Below are 15831 nucleotides of genomic sequence, written 5' to 3' on the forward strand. Positions count from 1 at the left end.
GCAGTTTCTCTCTGGTAGTGTCAGTGTGGTGTTATGTAGTTCTTCCTCTTCCCCCACCTTTCCTGGAATGGTTAAATCCCCATCAGCCATTCCACCTGAGCCAGGTGTTGTTGTCAAACTCGGACATAACTAACTTGGCTTCTTTCTAGGTTCTCCACAAAGGAAATGATACACACACACACACACACACACACGCACACACAAATTCACACCACACACACCATACACACACTCACACACACACACGCACACACACACACACATACACACACACAAAATCATTCATTCACACTCTCTATGTCACTTCAAATTCAGGCTGGTTTAACTTTTGTTATTTTTTTACCTTTCAGATGCAAACCATTTTGATGTAGCATTCCGTGTTGTGTGTGTTTGCAGAAATCCCATGTGATCTGAACAATGGAACCTGCTTAGGCTACGTCAGCTGCGCCAATATCAGAATCAGGTATGTGACCTGTTACTTGAACATATTTGATTCTGAGTATTTTCAGGGGGCGCCATGGCAGAATCAGTTGGGTGTTGGACACATGATATATGATCCCGTGTTCATCAATGTTCAGAGTTCAGGCCCCATTTCAGCCTGGTGGTGTGTCCTTGGGAAAAGGTACAATACTCTGATTTCCTCTCTCCGCCCAGGTGTAAATGGGTACCGTAAAGTTCGGTCTGTAAGCCGTGACTTTTTTACTCCAGCTTCAACCTCTGCGGGTTATACAATGATGTGGCTTTTTTTGAGGATTTTAACGATCCCAGGAGTGTCACGTTCTCGTCTATTCTTAGCTGCCTTTCAACTCACCAAAATCATGACTTCTGTCCATGAATTTTTGGATGAGCTTCAGGATAGTGTGCTAACTGTTCACGTTTTATAAATCAAATCCGCACACATTAAAGCCTTCAGATCAGCATTCAGTTCTACTCTGCTCAAGCGTACACCCTCATCATGCCAAAACGTGACGTTATGCCTATGATGCAGCCTTCAAATTGAAGGCGATCAACCTAACAGACGACGAACCAGCAGCGACCTCCACCTTCATGTTTATGAAGTGAAAGCGAGGCTGAAGTCAGTGATAAGATGGCGGAGGAAGCTGTGCTGGTTCTCTTCAACTCGGACACTGAAGACGAAGATTTCAGTGGATTCAGTGAGCAGGATGACGTTGAATAAATGTGACTATCCCAAAATTATGGATCTTAGTTTCATTGTGTTTGTTTATTATTTTTTTGTGGCACTAGCAGTATTTTCGCTTGCTTTTCTTTCTTTTGTTCCTGCTTGTGTTTATTTCATAACCTACAGTATTGACAGCTTTTCTGTAGTATCAGTATGTGTTCCGGTACCGGAAATAGCCAGTGCGGCTTATGCATGTATAAAGTTTAATTTTTTTCCAAAATTAAGTGGGTGTGGCTTATATACCGGTGCGCTCAATAGACCGAACTTTACGGTACTTGACTTTGACTGGGCAAGGCTGAACTGGTGGAAGGAGAGAACTGGGCCCCACCATTTTTATGCCAAGCCGTGGACACAGTGAATATGTAAGGGCTACAGCAGAAAAAAAGCTATGGGACCGTTAGCATTCTTTAACTGAACTTAATCTGGAGAGGGCACCATACTTTTCAGCCAGGAAACCAATATGCTACAATACATAGTCGCATAGGTATTTGGTTTTTGATATTCTGAGACATCAGCCTGAAGTGTGGTGGGTGTGACTGCCAAATGTTTCAAGTGTTGGACTTTCAATCTGAGGGTCTTGGGTTTCGATCCTGGTATTGTTGCACACACACACACACACACATGCACACGCACACATGCAGACACCACACACATATTGTTCCCATAAATAAAGAAATAAGTAAATAAATAAATAAATAATAGATAAATACATAAAAAAAAGAACGACTACTACTACTAATTTTTTTTGTTGTTGTTTGTTGTTTTTTTTTTGGTTTTTTTTTGTTTTGTTTTTTTTTCTCAAGGCCTAAGTGCGTTGGGTTACGCTGCTGGTCAGGCATCTGCTTGGCAGATGTAGTGTAGCGTATATGGATTTGTCCGAACGCAGTGACACCTCCTTGAGCTACTGATACTGATACTGTTCCCATACAGATAAACTATGTTCACACACGTGAGTGGAAAATGCCCACAGTGAGGGGTGGTTGTTGTTGCAGGGCGAGGGGTGAAGGGCAGGGGAGGAACCTCAGCAGCTGCAGCAGGTATGAAGACAACCTGGCTGGCAACTGGCCCTTCAGACCCCAGGACCAGTACAAGGTATTGTTATTGAAGTATCATCGCTACTTGTGTACAAGGTTTATACAAGAATACTTTATGATAAGAGAAATTGTTGACACGTTTGCTGACAGAAAGGCAGCACATGCGTTAGCTCCCCAGAACAACACAGTGCAGCTCAGAGACCAAACTCAGAGTGCTTCACAAACACTTACATAGCGCCTGTCTTCAGTCAAAGACAAAAGTTGAAGTGCTTTACAAACACCGAGTCATTTGCACAACAGGCTGTCTGTATTGGTAGAGCCAAACGACAGCTGCTGTTAGTTGCTCATCATTTGCTTCCTGTGTCATTCAGTCAGGCTCACACACACACACATACACACACGCGCACACAGACGCACACGCACACGCGCGCACACAGACACAGATGCACACGCACACGCGCGCGCACACACACACGCACACACACACACACACACACACACACACACACACACACAAACACACACACACACACATGTATAGTAAAGTAGATTTTACAACAAATTTTGCCTGATGCTAATCTTGTATTGCTGTGGGTTCGTTTGCATGCACGAAGTGTATGCTGCACACAGAAGCTCAGTTTATCGTCTCATCCAAATGACGAAGACAAGGGGCACAGAGCTGTCAGTTGTCCTCCACAATGCTATGTGTATTGCTCACCAATTTGACGCTTTCTGTAAATTCAGTCACAAACAAAAAGCCATTTTGTAATCAAAAACAAATGAAGAAAAAGAATTATATGACTGTGTCTGCTTTTCCATGTGTGTGTTGTGCTTGTACATGGGCAGGTGGGCGTGGCAGTGGGGGAGGAGGTGGAGGTGGACCCTTTGTTGGTGTATGACGCCATGCACAGGGCCCTGCACATGGACATCCCACGCCATGCTTGTCCGTAAGTCTGAAGGCTTTGTCTCTCTGAGTCAGGGAGATTTTTAAGGCTTTTATCTCTAAGTCAGAGAGATTATGAAGGTGGTATTTTTTCTGAAAGTCTGGGAGACCTATAAAGGCTTTTAACCATAAGTCATGGAGACTTCTGAAGGCTTCTGTAAATCTTACAAGACTTCTTCGGGTTTTTATCTGAAAATCAGACTTCTGAAAGCTTTTATCTGTTTTTGAGGATGCTCTGAATGCCTGATGTTGTTTGGTTTTTATCCATAAGTCAGGGATTCTCCTGAAAGCTTTAATCTCTAAGTTGGGTAGACCTTTGTCTGTAAATTGGGAGACTTTTGAAGGCTTTTGTTTGTATGTTCAGGAGATTTTGAAGGCTTTCATCTGTAACTCCCAAAGACTTACGAAGGCTTTTAAATGTAGTGTAAGTTGGGGAGACATCTGAAGGCTTTTATCCCTCTAAGTTAGGGGTTAGAGATAATATATATCCATGTGATGATGAAGATGAGATTTTTGTTTTCCCAAGACAGAAATAAAGGAGGATAAACATAGTGTCGTGTTGGGTTTTAGTTTAGCACAAAGAATGATGGTGATAAAACATGAACATTATGATGGGTTTTTAAGCACAAAAGGACAACGATGGTGAACATAAGGCTGTGTTGTTTCTCCAGGACAGAGATTGAGGAGGTACAGGTGGCGGCGAATGGAAGCGTGGTGTGGAACATGACGGTGCAAGAGGAGGACAGACTGGCGGACACTGTGGTGGTGGTGTGGCCAGGTGTGGACAGCGAGTACCTGCAGCTTCTTCAGGTAACACACTACATAGATGTGGACAGTGGCTCCCTACGGCTGTTTATAGGCTGTTTGTAGGCTGTTCTTGTTTGACATCATGCAAAGATGTCAACTGTTACAATTTCACCATATTTTGTTACGCTTGATCGCAGTTTGTTCCGACGTTACGCCAATATCAAAATTGTTCCGACGAGTTCATTTTTGACTATGTAGCATGGTTACATGCATTCCTGTCTTAAAATTACCCAGACGCTTTAGACCTATTGATCACGAGGCCAGGGCAGTCACTTCTAACCTTGGTCTCACATGATGATCTCAGCTAATCGTGTGTGTGTTTACATTGAAACAGCATTAAAGTAGACCAATCAGCTTAATCAGTAACAGTTACACCATGTTGTAGGTAGGCCCTTTTGTTTGTTGGCTTGTAGATAAAATGTACGTTTGCTGATGTGGCTGGGAGTGTGAGTGTTCCTACCAAATTCAAAATGTTCTTACCAAATTTTCTGATTGCTCCTTCAAACACTTGACAGGAGTTGGCATCTCTGGTCATGTGCTGTTATAGTGATCCATGTCATTGTAAAGGGCACTTTTGAAATGGAGCATGTCTGAGCAGATTATTTTTGTTGTGGTGAACTGAAAGTACAGGGACACCTCAGACTTTTTTTTTTTCTTTTCATGTGTATGTGTTGCATATATGCATGATACACTCATACTTATTTCTCTGTGTGATTGCTGAATCAAAACTTTTTATATTTCAGGATGGGCAGTTGATGCTCAGATTCAGGTGTGAGGATGATTTGTTTGAAGGCAACATTTCTCTTCAAGCACAGGTAATTAACGTTTGTTGGCAGATCTTTGTTTTGTTTTTAGATTGTTTGTATGCTGTGACACCTCTGTGAAAATATCTGGAAATAACTCTGCAGTTTCCAGAAAGAAGGGATAAGAATGAAGAAACAGAAAAAGTTCAGTTTTGAATGGTTGTTCCAAATACAACAAAAAAAGCAAACAATAAAATGTGGGGTTGGGGTGAGAGTAGAAAATAAAGAAAAAACACAAATAGCTATAAATTTTTCCCGGGATGTGTTTACAGACACATATTTGTGTACATGCGACCACATGTGTGTGTGTTTTTTTGAAAAGCATTTTTGTCTGCCTGTATTTGATGAGTATTGGTACTTGTATCTATTTACATGTATAGTAAGTTTCTGAAGGCTGTGTACAGTGTATGTGTATGTATCAGCATCACTGTACAGGTACAGTTTGCAGGGTTCATACAGTCATGGAAGCCTGGAAAATTCTTGGGAAAATACCATTTCCAGGGCAGGAAAAGTCTTCAAAAAATATGTTTTTCCCTTCAGGGTCTACAAAAGTCTTGGAGTTTTAATTGAAGACTTGACCAATATCATTCAACAAGGAGTTTCATGCATTTTTTAAAAAGCAAAAAGGGATGAAACTGGAATAACGATACCAGGATATTCGCCAATCATCAGCGGTGTAGTTGACAAATTTTTCAGTCAGTTTGGGTTTGTGTTTGGTATGGAAAATCTTAAGTGTGGACTGACAAAGGTATGGAGAAAGTGTGGAATTTTGGTCTGGTCATATGTGTGGGAGTTACGATGTTTGTTTGTGATGGTGCACTACCTTGTGTATGGTTCTGTCCACCCGCTCTGACACCTCCTTGAAACAGAAACTGCCACTGTGTTTTTCAGAACTACGCAGAAGGGAAGTACGTACAGGGGGAGAAGGAAGAGTACTCATTGGACGGCTGGTTGGCTGGCTACAGGTTCAGAGGTCGTCAGGCCGAGGACCTGACTGTGGTGACTCCAGCCGGACCTTGCTCTCCCACACCCAGAAACTTCATCGTGAGGAGGAATTTTGTTTACTGTCCTGTCACAAATACTGATGATTGTAGATAAATGTTATTGTTTAAGAGGTAGGTGGGCAGGGGGGAGTTGAATGATGAGTTTTGGGAAGCAGGGTAGAATGAGGGTGGAATAATTTATTGTGACTCACATTCCTTAGTGTGTCATTGTCTTCACTGTCTGAATGGATTGAGGTTTCTGGCTCTGGCTTTTTATCATGAAGACGATATCAGATAAAGGATGTTTAATTACACATACTTAACCGTGACCCAACTAGTGCAGACTCCGGCAGGGGTCTGACATTCCTGTCCTGTGCAAACTACTATCCGCCTATGCGGATAAAGGATGTTTAAAAGTGTTACTGAGCCACATGATAGAAATCCCGTAGAAGCAAATTTAAAAGGTTAAAGCCCCTATAACTATTTTCAGCCACTGGGGCAGTGAATTCATATCCACTCTGTCTAGGGCTCAGCATAGGAGAGCAGGGCTCAGTCCTCTCCTTCCACTGTTTTCCCCAGTGGAAGTCAGGTACACATTCAACAAATTTTGAGTAGTTCTTGCATTGATTGAATTTTTTATTTTTATTTTTATTTTTATTATTTTTTTCATGATTCTGATTGGGCATAACTTTGTTTCTGATTACTCTAATGTTTGTGTGCATACTTGCGGTCTGCTTGTGTAAATATTTTGTGATCTGTTTTTGATTAGTTTGTTTGTGGTTTGTACTGTACGTTTGTGTGAATGCTTGCTGTCTGTTTTTGATGAGTCTGTTTGCAGTCAGTGTACAATGTTTGGTTGAATACCTGCAGTTTAATCTTATTAGTCCCAAGTTTTTGGCAGAATGTTTACATTGCATATTTGCAGTCTTTCCTACACCTGCGGGAAAGTAGAGAGTTTGTTCACGGAATTCTGGTGGCGTCCATCGTGGGAGGCTATGCGGACATCACAATGGCATTTTACAACATCAAAGACGACATCACTTCTATTGTCATCCGAGGATCAGAACTTTTGGGTAAGTGCTGGACACTGTAACAGAAAGACACTCAGTTCATATTTGAGGCTGCAATTTACCAGTAACCATTACCAAAATTCAGCCCTGTATGAACATTTCAAAGTAATTTTACAGTGCCTAAAATAGCCAGTAAATAAATGCAGCCTTGTATAAAATGTTCAAAGTAACTTCACAGTGCCTAGATTAGCTAGCAAATAAAATTCACTTACATGCATGATCATCACTGTTGCACATACATAAACATGCACACTATATTTTTCTCTTTCTCTCCCTCTCACTCATACATAAGTAATAAGTGAAGTTTCACAAAGAGGAACAACAGTTAATTGATGTTTCGTACAGCTCCATTGATCTGCCGCCGTCACTTTTTCAGCATGGCATGCTTTGCTGAGCTTCAGAATTCTTCTGCACATAATTGTCATATCAGAAAAAAACTGTGTGACAGTGAGGTAGACATATAATTGATATACTGACTGATGCAGTTTCACATTTTCAGAGAAACATATGATTATGATTTTCATGCTTAAAAAAATAATTAATTAAAAATAAATAATTTGGAAAAATATATATATATGTATATACATATAAAAATTAACCTCTTCCCTCTTAAACCCCCACTTTGTTAATGGTCACTTGCATCTGTGATTTCAGTTGATTCAGCTTTCTTGTGTATTCTTTGATTGTCAGTCATGATAAAGAGCTGTGATAGATAACATGTAAAAACCTTTTCACTGCTGCTGAGAAGTGATCTCATCAGTGAAGGGCTGTCACTTCACTGAGCGAAGATTGAGCTTACATGGTGACAGCCACCATTCTTTATTTGAACTTCTTCCTCTTGGGATTGTTTACTTTTGATCAAAAGAGTCAGTCACATCATTGAGAAGCACACAGAGAGTAGTAGCTACTGCACTTGACATTCACGCCACACTGATCTCATTACATCAAGGTGTGAGAAGCACACAGAGAGTAGTAGCTACTGCACTTGACATTCACGCCACACTGATCTCATTACATCAAGGTGTGAGAAGCACACAGAGAGTAGTAGCTACTGCACTTGACATTCACGCCACACTGATCTCATTACATCAAGGTGTGAGAAGCACACAGAGAGTAGTAGCTACTGCACTTGACATTCACGTCACACTGATCTCATTACATCAAGGTGTGAGAAGCACACAGAGAGTAGTAGCTACTGCACTTGACATTCACGCCACACTGATCTCATTACATCAAGGTGTGAGAAGCACACAGAGAGTAGTAGCTACTGCACTTGACATTCACGTCACACTGATCTCATTACATCAAGGTGTGAGAAGCACACAGAGTAGTAGCTACTGCACTTGACATTCACGCCACACTGATCTCATTACATCAAGGTGTGAGAAGCACACAGAGAGTAGTAGCTACTGCACTTGACATTCACGCCACACTGATCTCATTACATCAAGGTTCAGCAGTTTAGGGGTTAAAAAAAAAAAAAATGACGGGCGCCATAGCCGAATGGTTAAAGCGTTGGACTTTCGATCTGAGGGTCTCGGGTTCGAATCACGGTGACGGCACCTTGTGGGTAAAGGGTGGAGATTTTTACAATCTCCCAGGTCAACATATGCGCAGACCTGGCACTGGCCTGAACCCCCTTCGTGTGTATGCGCAAGCATAAGATCAAATACGCACGTTAAAGATCCTGTAATCCATGTCAGCGTTCGTTGGGTTATGGAAACAAGAACATACCCAGCATGCACGTTAAAGCCCACTCGCGTATATACGAGTGAACGTGGGAGTTGAAGCCCACGAACGCAGAAGAAGAAGGGGTTAAAATGATGATTGTTTTGGTTTGGTGAGTGCTGGTGGCTGATAGTTTTGCTTCTTTTCAATAATGAAAAAAAAAACCACTACTTTTTGTCCAGTTAGAGTTAGACATGTGTTTCAACATGCGACAGTACAAAGTTCTTCATGCTCACTGCTGTGCCGATATGCTTTGGGCTGTGGACTGCTGACTGGGAGGATGCAGGTTTGAGCCCCATCAGAGGTTATTTGTGGGATTTTTTATGCTCATGGCCGGCTCCTACCCATAGTTGAGCATGCTATGGGCTCAAATATGAAGACTGGGACCACACGTTCAAAGGTCATCCACTTCACCGATGTGCCTCTGGAAGTATTGATCAAATTTCCTGACCTACACAACAGGTGTCTGTATTTTTCAGCCAGGATAAATTATGAGAATACAGTTTTGTCAAGTCGTCCCAAACCTAAAGGGAACCCCATAGCTGCATCTTATTATCCCAGTCATCACTCATCATCATTGAAATATAGAAAACAAAAAGTCACATAGAGAACAGAATGTCACACAGAGAACAAAATGTCACAACCCACACACGTGTCCACATGAGCATGCGTGCATAGACAGTTGGATACCAACAGTGTGATCTGACTTGATTCCCGTGGCTGCAGGAGCACCAGACCTGAAGATACCTTTGCCCAAGGAGAGGAGCAGCATTCTGCAGGTTTCTGTGGACATCTCCAGGCAGATCCCCTACATCGGCACAGGTAGAATTGTCACGGTCTTACTCAGCAGTCATTAGTCCTTGCTGTGGTCAATTATTTTTTTCTTTGTTTGAGGAGACTGTCGTGTTAGATTGTACTGTTCATTGTCCATGTGCAGCTCATGTTCCAGACTTTTGTTCAGGTTTTGTGTGTGTGTGTGTGACTGTTTGTGTGTGTGTGTGTGTGTTTATCATAAAACTCCAACTTTTTTAAAATTTTAACCAGATTATGACATACTAAATACTTACAATTTAACCAGAGTTTGACATACTTGAAACTTAGATTTTATACAGATTATGACATATTTCAAAACTTACATTTTATAGGAAATGAACAAACATCCTTGTGAATGGAGAGAGTTGCCACTCTTTACTATTTGTTCCGTATGAATGGAGAGTTACCACTCTTCACTGTTTGTCACATTTTATAGGTTTTAATCAGATTTTATATTTTGGCATACTTCAGAACTTACATTTTAACCAGATTATGACATACTTTTACCATAGAGATGATCTTTGGGTAGGCTACGTTTTTAACCAAAACAAAAGGAAATCGGTGTCGGCAGATTCATGGGGGGCTGTTGTTTGAGGGACGTGGTGGTGGTCTCCAACTCTGGAGGGGACACTCAATCAGTCTGGCTCCGCTACTAAGCCATTATTGTCGTTAGTAGGGGGCTTAGTAGGTGGTGTCCTAAGTACGTTAAATCAGAACAGGCTCCACTGAACACCACCGAAGTGACTCAGCAGCAGTGCAGGGTCTCCTCTGGTGTGTGGCCTCCAGGCGACCTAACATCGATGGTTCCCTGCGGACTGCCGACGCTGAAACTGACGGACGAACCCGGGTGTGGCCGTATATGGGGGAATCTAAATGAGCGGTGTGGGAGTCATGCCACTGAAATGGTGCAGATGATGGGGCAGCAAAAAATAAATAAAATAAAATAAAAGGAAAACATTGCAAGCACAAGTGGCACCTTTTTTTCTTTTGTGGGGGTTGGGGGGATACTGATTTAGGTGTTGGGGGTGGGGATGCTTGGGAGGAATGCTGAAATGTTTGTGACTGTTGTTTTATATGTGAGAGTTCACTGCATCTTGCAAGTTTGCTTCATGTTTTATGTCACATGCAAGTTTGTTTTTATCTTTCAGAGCCCGATTGCTTGTTTTCACAAAGGTATTTTAATGTGTTCATGGATTGATTGATTTTTTTATTTTTTTTTATTTTCATCTTCATTATTTGAGTTTCTTGTAACAGTAATTCAAAGAAGGGTATGTAATAACGTGAAATTTATATTCATTGGTTTGTTTTTAACATTTTTCTTGTTATAGTTTGTGATTATGTTATAGCTTGCAGTTTGTGATTATTATAGTTTGATTTCTTTCTTCATTTGTGCATTGATTTTTTTTTTTTTTTTTTTTTTTTGTTACTTGTGCATTCATTATACTGTTCTTGGATTGTGCATTTAGTATATTTTTTGTTTATTTGTGCATTCGTCGTATTTTTCTTCACTTGGGCACTCATTATATTTTTATTCACTTGTCCATTGATTATTTTGCAGTTCAGTTCTTGAAGACAGTGGAGGTCAAAACAGACAACCCACAAATTGGTCTGTCAGGCAACTTTGAAGAAGGGATGTATGTAAGTAGTTCAAACATTGTCAGCAAAGAAATTACTTTTATATACATCGAATCATGTTTCTTTTTCATGTCAGAAATGAGGAATTCCTGTGTGATGTCATGTTATGACGACAGTGGAGAAGAATTGTTTACCAGGTTTTGGTTGAGGCCTTTGTGTGTGATGGGAAGTGTGGACATTATCTTGTTTTTCCATGTTGAAATACTTTTTCAGTTTGTGTATCTCGTTGAATTGATTATTATTAACCTTCAAGTGAGAGTGAATTCAGTTTGAATGTGTTGATGTCCTGCCCGCCAGCTGTATAATCCTTGACAAGCATCATGGAATGTTTTGGCTGCATGTGTGGGAGAACCACTGAAAGAATATGAGAGGGATTGACAGACATCTTCTGACAGGAAAGTGGCCACTAGATTGTGACTGTTATATTACAGGGTAAAGGTCCCATGTCCTTTTGCAGCCATGGGGGCAGTGGATTCATATCCACATGTCCAGGGCTCAGCATAGGAACACAATCCTCTCCTTCTGCTGTTTTACCCTCCCCACTAACTGAAGTCTGGTACCCATTCACGTCTGGGCGGAATGAGGAAAACTCTGCGTAAAGTGCCTTTCTTAACTCACTCGGGACGACAAGTTTTCTCCCTTGCTTTTCCCCACAGACGGCCCATTTGTAAGGGTTTGGAAAAAAAATTACAAAAAATACAAAATACTGTGTAAGAAAATGAAACTTTCAGAACTGGTTTATTACATGTTGAGCTATTACATATTAAAAAAAAAATCAAATTTCTCATCTTATTTTTACAGTTTTGCCATATGTAGAAAATACTGCCAATTTTTCACCCCGAATCACCATACCCATGCTCGCTTTCTGCATTAAATTCGCTTTCTTCTTCGTCATCATCCACCTCTTCAATGTCCGACCCTTCAGTTTGTAGCATTTCAAGTACTTCAGCAACCCTAAAACATTGCCGTTACTGCCTTGTTCGCTTCACAACATTCTGAGAAGAGGCCGCTTTGCTAACAGGCTGGCACGCAAGCAGACGACCGGTCAGTGACTTTGTCAGCGTGTGTGCGAGACAGGCCACACATCCCAGACTAACCAGTCATACTGTTCGATTGTGGAGTGACCCAGAATAGCGCACTCTGCTTGGCTAATCACAAAATCACGTGTACAGTGCATGATGGAATTTTACTTTCGGAGAATGCTATTCCATTCCTTCGTCCGAAACCGAATACGTTTTGTGTAGGAATGCGTGAGCATTCCTTTGTCCAGAAAGAGTTAAGGACACAGCACCATGGCAAAACGGAGCCTCGAACCCTGTTCACTAATGACCACTGAATCAGAAGTCCAAGACCTATCTGATTCTGCCACTGCGCTTGCAACTGTTATATATTATGTTTAAAACAAAAATTTTAAACATGCACTCCTCAAAGTGCAAAGTATCACATAAGCCACTCTCATGATAAAATAGTATAAAGGCATATTTAGCTGCCCCCCCCAACCCTCCTAAAAAATAAATATATTCTTTTTGCTGTATGAATGACATGAGTAGCTGTTACAATATTCAAGAAAATGTCATGTGTGACAAGTTTACAGAAGAAATTGCAATCTGTTGATGTGTATAGATGTTTAAGGATATGTGGCCTGTTTGGAAATGCTGCAGAACTGACACGGATAATGGGGAAGTCAAAACAAATAAATAAATAGATTGATTAATTAGAGAATGGATAAACACACAAAAAAATAAAATTAGCAAGTTTCACAGGGTAAAAAATACTATCAGAGAGTCAGCTGAATGAACATGTGGTGTGTGCGTGTGCATTTGTCATGAAAGAGAGAAAACTCATGTTTGGAAATAATAATGATTTTTTGGTGTAATTTGTTATGATGTTATTTTTTTTCTTTTTTCTTTGTGTGTGTGTGTGTGTGTGTGTTTGCATTTATATCTGAATGCTACGATTCTTGATGTGTGTTTGAACAGACACAGAATTTTCCCTGTGAGGGTTTTACAGAGTGGTTTTGTATTGTATTCTGCTGTGTTGTATCGTATTGTGTTGTATTTGCAAGCATGTATTTTGTTTGCATGTTACAAAGTGCTTTGTTTTCTTCAGACAATCTTGAGAGATGGCCGAGACATACAAGGAATTGGAGCGTTTCAGTTTACCAAAGGACAATGGCTGAAATATGAAGTGTTGGTAGGTACAATCATTTGTCATGTATGTGTGTGTCCGTGTATTTACTGTACATAGATATATAGATGAAAAAAAGTTTTACACAGACTTGTTATCTTATTCCTCTCTCTCTATCTCTCACTCTTTCTCTCATACTTTGTTCTACTTTCTCACTCTCATCTCTTTTTTCTTCTTTTTTTTTTCATCTGTTATTCAGTTAGGTGACCATCTGTTTGAGTGATGTGAGCACAGAGTGACTTTGAGTATACATATTAACTTGGAGTTTGCAATAAGAAATGTGCCAGATGAGATTTGGGGTGTGCTTTCTACATTTAACATGACCAACAAGAAGTTGTTCTGGGACCTGGTGTCTTCCCCTTGACTGTGGTGGCTGAATGGTTTGAGTGTTTGATTCTCCCCTGGTTTGTTTGTGTGTGTGTGTGTGTGTGTGTGTATGTGTGTGTGTGTGTGTGTGCATGTGTGTGTGTGTATGTATGTGTGTGTGTGTATGTGTGTGTGGGTGTTTGTGTGTGTGTGTGTATATATATGTGTGTTTGTGCATGTGTGTGTGTTTTACTGAGTGGAGTGCTGGCCTAGTGGTAACATGTCCACATAGGAAGCGAGAGAATATGAGTGCACTGGTTCGAATCCCACAGTCGCCAGTAGTTTCTCCCCCCTCCACTATACCTTGAGTGGTGGTCTGGACGCTAGTCATTTGGTTAAGGTGATAAAAAAAAAGCAGGTCCTGTGTGTAGCATGCTTTTAGTGCTCGTAAAAGAACCCACAGCAACAGAAGGGTTGTCCCTGGCAAAATTCTTTTGAAAAAAAAAAATCCACTTCAAGAGGAGAACAAATAGAATTGCAAGCAGAAAAAAATATTTTAAAAAGATGGGTGACACTCTCAGTGTAACGTCACGCTGTCCTCGAGGAGAGCAGCCCAAATTTCACACAGAGAAATCTGTTGTGACAAAATGAGTAAGACAATACAATACAGTGCAATGCAATACAATACATTGCAATGCAATACAGTACAAAACAACAGCGACATGCTCTCCTTTGGGAGAGCAGCCCGAATTTCACACAGAGAAATCTGTTTTGACAAAATGAATACAATGCAATACAATACAATACAATGTAGTACAATGCAGTGCAACACAGTACATATATATGAATATATGTATGTGTGTGTGTGTGTCAGGTGACTGGGCTTCAGTCCAACATTCAGAGCATGGAGCTGCAGGGTGACCCAGGTGTGGTGTACAACCTGAGTCGCAGCTTGTTGCACCTGGACCAGGGCTTCTGTCTGGTGGAGGGACTCGTGCAGGTCAGGGCCCACCTGGTGTCCATGGTGATGATGATCATGATGGTTGATGTGGTTATGATGATGATGATGGATGATGTAGAGATGATCATGATGGATGATGTGGTTATAATGATGATGATGGATGTTGTGGTGGTGGTGGATGATGTGATGGTGATGATGATGGATAATGTGGTGGTGGTGATGTGATGATGATGATGGATGTTGTGGTGTTGGTGGATGATGTGATGGTGATGATGATGTGGTGGTGGTGGTGGTGGTGATGATGATGGATGTTGTGGTGGTGGTGGTGATGGATGATGTGTTGGTGATGATGGCCCCAAGAAACGGAGTATGACTGCTTGCAGGCGGGGGGGCGTAAAAACAGTCATACACGTAAAAGTCCTGTTGTGTACATTGTGAAAGTAGTTGCATACCACTTTTGGCTGCTCTGGAATGGTCCAGGGTAGGTTCATATCTAACTTAACATGCCATAGCCAGTCTGTCCTCGTTGGTCATGATCCACTCCTTCTGTGTTGAAGTATGGAGTGCCACAGGGTTCAGTCTTGGGCCCAGTTTTATTTGCTACATACACGCGATCTCTCAGCGCTGTCATTCGTCAGTCAGGTCATTCATGCCATTTCTTTGTAGATGATTCCCAGCCCCACAACTCTACTGTCCCACACATTTCCCAGCTCTTGCCTGTAGTTTGAAAAATTGCTTTAATGACACATACTTAACCGTGATCCACTAGTGCAGACTCCGGCAGGGGTCTGACATTCCTGTCCTGTGCAAACTACTATCCACCTATGCAGAGAAAACAAAAGTAGCTACAGCCGATAACCTCCCGGAAGTAGGTAACCTCCCATTTGCCCCCCTGAAAAGTAGGTAACCTCCCATTTGCCCCCCTGACTAGCGCCTTCTTTTTCCGGCAGCCACCAAGCTTTCCGTATGCCCCTTCATGATGGTACCTACCTGGGCAATTACACAGCCCTGTCCCAGGGACACCAGGGACCTCAAGTCTCTTGTTGCCAAATGTCCGCCATTCTATGCATAGGCAACATGCCAGTGCTGTTTTTTTGGCAACAACAGAACAGGGGGGAGCGCTCATTGCCTGTCAGCTCACATGGAGAAGCTCTACAGATCTGGCTGTCATGCCTAAGGCAAGCCCAACATGGTGGGCTACCTCTGTCTCGTGCCACAGTTTCCTTCAAACACATATATCCCTTCCACTATCGGCCCACAACCAATGTGGAATCATCAGATCAAACCACATGTGCACCTCCTTGCATTGACGCTCACCCACGCTCAAGTGAGACAACCCTATAGGGTAAGTGTTTCCTTCCCTTCCTTTGATTCGAAGGGC

At 41.6% G+C, this 15831-nt stretch overlaps 1 protein-coding gene across 1 annotated transcript in view; it reads left to right on the forward strand.

The window, feature by feature from the left end:
- The window catches only part of LOC143295681 (uncharacterized), a 42472-nt gene that overhangs the window by 7684 nt on the left and 18957 nt on the right, over window positions 1-15831 (forward strand). The window contains exons 5-15 of the mRNA XM_076607299.1: window positions 397-463; window positions 2173-2272; window positions 3061-3161; window positions 3829-3967; window positions 4708-4779; window positions 5659-5811; window positions 6676-6823; window positions 9275-9370; window positions 10920-10999; window positions 13106-13189; window positions 14364-14489. Of these exons, the coding sequence (XP_076463414.1) occupies window positions 397-463; window positions 2173-2272; window positions 3061-3161; window positions 3829-3967; window positions 4708-4779; window positions 5659-5811; window positions 6676-6823; window positions 9275-9370; window positions 10920-10999; window positions 13106-13189; window positions 14364-14489 (1166 nt within the window). The remainder of the gene's footprint in view (window positions 1-396; window positions 464-2172; window positions 2273-3060; window positions 3162-3828; window positions 3968-4707; window positions 4780-5658; window positions 5812-6675; window positions 6824-9274; window positions 9371-10919; window positions 11000-13105; window positions 13190-14363; window positions 14490-15831) is intronic.

The sequence above is a fragment of the Babylonia areolata genome, chromosome 21 (genome assembly GCF_041734735.1).
Source record: "Babylonia areolata isolate BAREFJ2019XMU chromosome 21, ASM4173473v1, whole genome shotgun sequence".
Lineage (NCBI taxonomy): Eukaryota > Metazoa > Mollusca > Gastropoda > Neogastropoda > Buccinidae > Babylonia > Babylonia areolata.